The sequence below is a fragment of the Parambassis ranga genome, chromosome 19 (genome assembly GCF_900634625.1).
Source record: "Parambassis ranga chromosome 19, fParRan2.1, whole genome shotgun sequence".
Lineage (NCBI taxonomy): Eukaryota > Metazoa > Chordata > Actinopteri > Ambassidae > Parambassis > Parambassis ranga.
Window position 1 is genome coordinate 11140949 of NC_041039.1, and position 7662 is coordinate 11148610.

At 39.9% G+C, this 7662-nt stretch overlaps 1 protein-coding gene across 1 annotated transcript; it reads right to left on the bottom strand.

The window, feature by feature from the left end:
• Window positions 1-210: 210 nt before the first annotated feature.
• atp6v0cb (ATPase H+ transporting V0 subunit cb) lies at window positions 211-6192 on the bottom strand. The gene is made up of 3 exons (XM_028430454.1): window positions 6120-6192; window positions 2114-2297; window positions 211-1695 (listed from the first exon to the last, which is right to left on the bottom strand). The coding sequence occupies exons 1-3, from the start codon at window positions 6190-6192 to the stop codon at window positions 1491-1493; spliced, it is 462 nt and encodes a 153-aa protein (XP_028286255.1). The 3' UTR covers window positions 211-1490.
• Between the last annotated feature and the right edge of the window lie 1470 nt (window positions 6193-7662).

A 7662-nucleotide genomic window follows, 5' to 3' on the forward strand; every position in this document is an offset into this window, starting at 1 on the left:
ATCTTTTAGTAATGCAGTTGCTGTCTTGGTGGTGTGAAGATTGTCTGCTCTTACCGCACAGTAGAACAGGAAGAGATAAATACGGTTGACACAGAAACTCAACCCTTTTTTGTCATTTTGCAATCTCATGTTATATTATGCTGCCTGTATAAGAAATGTCACTCTAGTAAACAGTCCTGGAAATGCTACTTTGGTTGGAAGCAAGGCAAATCTAAGTTGGAATCTCTTCTTTAATACAATTGTGAAAACATTCAAGTCAACACATCAGGATAAATTCAATACCAGTGGTAATACAGGATAGATTGGCGTTTCAGTAAAACACGTCAGCAGTTCCATTTTCAGAAAATAAACTCCAGATCAAAACGGCCCAGTCCTTGCATAAAACGAGGCCAAACTTGCATACTAATCTCCCTGGATTCTTCCTGCACACCGCAAACAGCACCTTTGATACTCTTACGTCGTTTTAAACATGATGTTTGTAGGATATATATATATATATATATATAATGTGATGCTTTTTTGATCTGGTTGAATCTTCTGAAACTAGCCTGCTCTTCAGGTTCATATTCCAACTGCAACAAAACACTGAAACCCATGCAGGATTTTAATGGCTGGAATGTGGAAGAGATGACAGACAGCCACAGATGGGAGGAGGAGAGTGAATAAGATGGAGATAAGTGGAAATTACACCTGTGAGACCCAACACAGGGCACACACACCTTTAATGCAAACAGCAGTACTACAGGAAAAACACTGAAATTTGAGAATGTTTGCGTAATGATTAGAATACAGCTACACACAAAACTCCCACTCCACCAGCAACATACTAAAGGCAATCTTAATTATTAAACCAAGAATTACATCCAGAGGAATTCCAACCACTTATCACAATTTACCCACAGTGCATTAATTCTATCTATATAGATATTTATATATCTGTATATATATTTGTATGTATATATGTATATTCTGGGGAATTAAGCGACTTTGCTGCATTAAACAGTTTAATGAACAATTTCTTATAAATAAGATCAGTGGAAAAAAAAATCTTTAGTCCATACACATTTCTCTTTACAAGTAGATCCCCAAGATTAATGCAGAAATTGTGTCAAATCCCAAGTTGATATGGGAAGACCAGAGACCAAGTTGTGTCAGCTGGTCTCAAAGCCTGAAATAAGTGGAGGGAAAAAAGGAATCTTCATCATACAGTTTTTAAAACACACACCCATACACATACACCCACACACACAAGACAGACAAATCACTACATTGCGCATTTACAACTTGACTATCAAATTGGGACGACTGTACACATTGTTGAGATAAGACCATATTTATGGAGCCATTTAAATTCATTTTCCCCCTGTCTTGATTTCCTTCCTTCTTTCTTGCATGGCAGAAAATTTTTCATTTTTTTCCCTGTTTACACTTTTTTTCCCCTCCAGCAGCAACATAAAGGACTGATCTTGTAGTGGAGATGTTTGGGGGGTTTATTTCGTGGAGAGGATGAGGGCAACAATAAGCCCATACAGACCCAAGACCTCTGCAAAAATCAAAATGAGGATCATGCCCACAAAAAGCCTTGGCTGTTGAGCTGTGCCTCTCACGCCTGCGTCACCCACGATGCCAATTGCAAAGCCTGCTGCCAGCCCACTGAGGCCCACGCTCAGCCCCGCTCCAAGGTGGAGGAAACTCCTACACACAGACACACACATTTGTCAGCAAAAACAATGTCAATGATCAAATAATCTGGGTTTAGTTTGGGGACTGCGGATATTAAAACTTGATGCACTGACTGCAATCAACAGCATTGCTATGTTTTTGAAAAAATGGATTTCAAAGTGCATGAATGAGATGTTAATAATTGTGACTAAAAATGAAGTTCTGCTGCTTTATGAAAAAGCACATTGTAACATACATACAGGCATTTAGTAAGCCATTGATCACTGAATTAAGAGAGATTAGTCGATAATTAAATATCAGACTCAATTGTCAGCTCTGACACATGACAGGTCCTCTCACTCAATTTTTCTCCTGCTCAAAAATGGTCTTCAGAAATTTGTATATAAAAAGCAAATGTGGTTAACATGTGACTACTGTTAGTTAAACTCACTTGTAAAGGGTGACGTTCTCTGAGATGTTGTTGGCAATCAGCACTGCTACTACCAGGCCGTAGATGGCTATAATACCTGCCATGACCACAGGGATGATTGACTTCATGATGAGCTCCGGCCTCATCACAGACATTGCAGCGATACCTGTACCGCTCTTGGCTGTGCCATAGGCTGCTCCCAAGGCTGAAGGGGGAAAAAAAGATAAATTAGATAAATAAACATAGCAAATTTGTGTACACATACTACAAAGCAAGCTACAAAAGACTGGCCATCTGGTGACAGAAACTAGAATCATGGCTGAATAACAAAGCAGAAGTGAAATTGACAATGGAGCAATACCACAAGTGTTACAGTTTCTCTTCTGCGTAAAAATCTAACATGTCTCCACCAGGGAAATTTACCCTTTGTTCAAAAAGATACAGCAGATCACATTTTTTACTCATGCAATCGGAGAAATCTCAAACTGATTCAGACATTGAGTTCACTCATACAACATCAGGCTTCAATACCCAGGGAACTGCTGTCATACAAGAACTTGAAAACCAGAGCCAGTCTACAGAGATGTCATCTCAGCACTCTAGTCTCTGGCTAACATCACTTTAATGAGAAGGGAGCAGAAGGAGAATTCAACGCATAGTCAGCAAATTGAGCTTTACCAGGTCTTTCACAGCCTGTGCCAACTGCATCACACACAAAAAAAGATGGACAGCTGGAGCAGAGAGAAAAAAAAAAAATGGGGAAAAAAACTTTATTGAGCCTGAGCTCTAAAGTTTGAACAACTTGCAGGTGAGATGAGGCAGTCATTTAAACCATCCAACAAATCCTGTCAGAAGTGTTTCGTGCATCATACACAGGCTGGTCAGAAAAGACTTCTGCAAGCCAGAGGTGTGTGTACACACTTGTGTGACAGTCTAATGATTATCCATCTTTTATCTGAGGAAATGAAAGACCTGACAATGTAACTTGTAATAAAAAAACGAATACTTGCTTACTATTAAAAATAAATAACCCGCATTCTGCCAATACTTACTGCAATGAACACATTACATGTTATTTTGTTGAGTTTCTAAGTTGTACAGCATTATAGATGCTAAATATTCTGTGACTCATAAGTGAATGCCCAAATGGCCATCTAACACTCCTTTAATTTTAATTAGATGTTACCACCCAAGAGTTTAAATCGAGGCAACTAGAACTGAAAAAGCCACTCGGGGAAGCGGCAAAATGTCTTCAATGCATGAGAGCATCCACAGACATATAGATGTTACTATCTTATAAGCGAATATAAGAAAGATGTGCAAAATTCTGTCTTGTCATGTAAGTGGAGGCTGATTACATCAGGCTGCCCTTGTCACATTTTGGTATATAAACAAGGGCCTGGCCATGTCATTTTTCTGGGCTTAACAAAACCAACATACTGATGATTAAATCTGAATGGGCTCTAGAGAGATCTGGGCAGACTTTTGCATACAGCCTGAGGTGTCTCGTTTCTTGTGTTCAGCAAGCCTAGAGGTCGTTCTGGTTAACACAACAGCTAGCTGTAAGGCATTCTGGCAAATACGTTTAAAGGCAGACAGGAAGAAGACGCAGGCCAATCTCTGAATGTGCACATGGCAGCCAGCCATGTTCCAAACTACTTATATTGATTTATCATCAGACTGATGCTATCAATTCAGGTTAAATCACCCCTCCCCATCTATAGAGATGTGTCTTGGGTAACAACTGGGAAGTATTTCTGCAAGGCCAAGCATATTATATTCCTAAAAAAACATTTTGTAACTCAATGTTGCAATTAAAATGTACAAAATAATGTTAACACAATACACTAAAACCTCTAACCCTTCCTGAGCATATTTGTTTTTTCCCAAAATTATGTTTAACCTTAAGACCTAATATTTAAGTTACTGCAATATTTTGTCTCCTTTTACACTTGGACTCACTAATGCCGGATAGGTGAGGGTGGTTAGAGAAACACTGGAATCCTTAAACCATGACATTTAGTCTAGACGATTAAAGGTTTGATGTGTCGCAGGGTGGTTTCTGCAGTGGTGTGGAGGCAGAACCTCTGGGTTTTAATCCTAATCCCTTCAAGCTTAGGTAAAGAGCATTTACCCCTTTTCTTTTTCCCTCCCCCGCAGAATATTTGATATATGGGATGCCCTTGTGACGTCTTGTGATGTCAGAGCAGGAGGTGCCTGCAGCTGCAGACTTGCATGCAAAATGCCCAAGCAAAAGACAGCAGATTAGTCAGCTCTGAATTGTGGGAAAATGGAGAAGCACTGGGTTTTGAGGAACAAATGTGAGCCAGTCACCAATCTTGCTTGACAGCAGACTGACGGTACACCGTTTAAAGCGTTGAGGCTACTGCTGCGAGTCTCCCTGACCATTTTATTGCCAAAAACATCTAGAGCACATCGACATCACCAACTGCATCAATTTCGCTAAAGACTGAGAGAAGGATGATGTGAAAAAAAAAAAATCACCATTTAATAAAGACTAAGGATATAATGTCATTTCAAGCACATCTATCTTTCCCTCTCTAGTACCAGAAATAGTGGTACTAGTACCATGAAAATTTACACCTTGTGAGCATCATCTGTTTTGAGCCTGTTTATCAGCCTTGAATATTTGATAGATTTTTTGTCAATGATAACCCTAGATGCAGCCAGATCTACAACTTGTGAACAGTGACATGTCAGAAGCACAAGTCATCCCCATTTATTCCACCACTATCACATCAAATCTCTGTGATCCCCTAACAGCTAGCTAATTTCTCAGTTGTCACTTCTTCACTTACAAGCACTACTTCTAGCTTCAAGGGCCTCGACCACCTTGCTGCCCCTATATATATGCTATATTCAATTTGATCTATTGCAAGAACAAGGTTTGCTTTGGCATAAAGTCACTTTTCCAGTACGTCCGAGCGAGATAAAATTAAAATGTATTTACAGACTGGTACATTTTAAAACATCTGAGAAACACTTGGTACAAAACAAACTGTCCTGCCAAAGGTCTCAGGTCAGGTATTTTTTTTTCTTGCACCCATCACACCCATCATCTAAGTCACATGTGGCCATTTTCTATGATAGGGCATACCACTTGCAGGGGATGTAGCTCTTGTTAGTTAGTTAGTTAGAATGGCAACTAGTAAACTAGGAAGGACTCAATAAAACATGCATGACCAAATATAAAACAAGCAAGTCTCAAAGGATGTGGCACTTGCCACTGTCTATCCAAATCCTGACAACAGCAGGATCAAACTGCATACGTCTTTTTTTTAAGAAAGGCCTTAAGTTTAAATTAACATTTCAAAGGTTCAGCAGACAGATGGGCAATTCCAAGTCAGAAGTCTAATCATGTGATAGTCATGTGACCTTGTGCCATTCCTTCAAGCAATAAGGAAGTAAACCAGCTGATCCTGGTTTTCAGTGGTCATTTAAGCTGTTTCAAAATCAAATTTCACTCTACTGATTTGATGATGTAGACAGCTTACACTGGACGATGGCAATTTAATCAATTGAATAGGGTATAATTTTAATTTACAGAACTTCTGTTGGTACCTAAAGCTTAAAAAGATATTGCCATAATATAATCGGGCAGGACTCATCCTTTCGTTTCAGTTCAAAATACAATGTCGGTTAACATAGCGAGGCTACTACCAAAGCTACATATCTAGCTAACTGGCTTTGACTAGTCTCTGCTGTCTGACGTTAAAGCAGTTACCTGGTATGATTACAAAACAAAAAGACAAAAGACAAAACTTGACATGTTAGAAACCAAGTAAAGTCGTTGGTAGCATAAGCTCAGTGTCAAGATATGACAGCTTGAGATTAGCATTGTAGCGTTAGCAAGGCTAGCGGAAGGCTTTTTCAAGTGAGCTTCAAGAAAAGCGTAATAGTTGACCATTCAAAGTAGCTATGAGGGAATAACACGCATGCAAAATGCTAAGCACCAAAACATATGTTGTAACTACAACACAACTTAAGTATAAGAGGTGATAATTACCGCTGAACACCATAGCCGCAGAGGCACCCATCACTGCGAAGAACGAAGAGTATTCGGGGCTTTCGGCCGACATTCTTTCTCACACAATATGGTATAAAAATAAACTAAATACAAAATTAATTATCACTGGTAAGTGAAAACAAATCGCACTTCACGAAACCTATCGAAGGCCACTGGTTTGAAACGCAAAACCGAGTATAGCAGGAACCGTCTGACCACCTAACTAGCACTGTAAACGGAATAGTCACGACTCTTCTGATAAATACCCGGCGCAGCAGCACAAAATGGCGAAGCGGAAAATATCACCTGACTGGCCGTACGGATAAAACCTCTCACCGACTGGGTGTGGGGGCGCAGTTAAACTAAGTTTGTTAATGATATACTACGCAACATATTTTTATTCTCGAAATAACAGCAGTGTTTTTAAAAAGAAAGGTTATTTATTTTATACAACCACGTAATTATTAATGTATTTTTTGTCAATATATTTTTTGAAGGTCACCCCCACCAGGCATCACATTGGTGTACTCCGCTGCAGGCTTTCCCTTTGATATCTATGCGTTCACCCTTCCGAAGCAGGAGGGCAAAATGTTGGGGAAATAAGCAATGAGTGTAGAGACAGTTTTATTTATTTACTCAAGCTCTCAGGGAATAACACTGGAAAAAATGAAGGTTAAAAACATTATGACAAAATAACCATAATTGTCTATTTTCAGTTTAGCTGTCATTTAAGTGACTTCTTCAATGTCTGACATTTAAACTGCAGAAGTATGTCTGCACCTTGCACCAGGACTCTACCATGCAACAGACGGTGCTTTTCAGTCAGCTGTGATATGCAGCAATGTGGCACATAAGAGTGACAGAATTTGAGGCTGAGTGTGTTTGGAATGGGGGGAGGGAGGGAACAGTGAATCCCCATGCCATCCACTGTATAGCTCCTAGCAAGTGCAGAGATCTACAGGGAGGAGGGGTCAGAGAGCTGGGACCCTACGGGAGAGATGAAGAATGTCTGTGGGTGACTCAGAGACGGCGTGTGCAGCCTCCTCCTGTTTTTTTTTTCTTCTTCTATCCATCCCTCCATCCTGCTCCCTCTGCATTGCCTCGTCAAGTCAGCACTACAAGACCCCCTCCCCCTCTGTAAAGCCACATCACTCGTGATGCAATTTCTCTAGAAGCATCACAGGCCTATAGATCCTTCCTTTCAAACACTTTTCTGGGACAACATCCACTACCAAGAAAGATTAATACATCTATTCTTAGACAGCAGAAGATGTATATGTGCAAAAAGGTCAAGGAGAATGAAATTATTTCTATTTTCTCCCTCTCTGGTGAACACGATTGATTCAAGAGAGAGAGAGAGACATGTAGTGTTTCTGTTGAGACTGGATTATGATGTCCCTGCTAGTGTTACATACTCAGCAGTCACTGGCACACAGTTCATTTAACAGCTCGCAGTAATGTGATCGCTTGTTTCCTGCTTGTTTTGGGTAAATCCTCTCATCATTGAGTGGCATCAATCAATAATAGGTTGTAAGGATAGGGA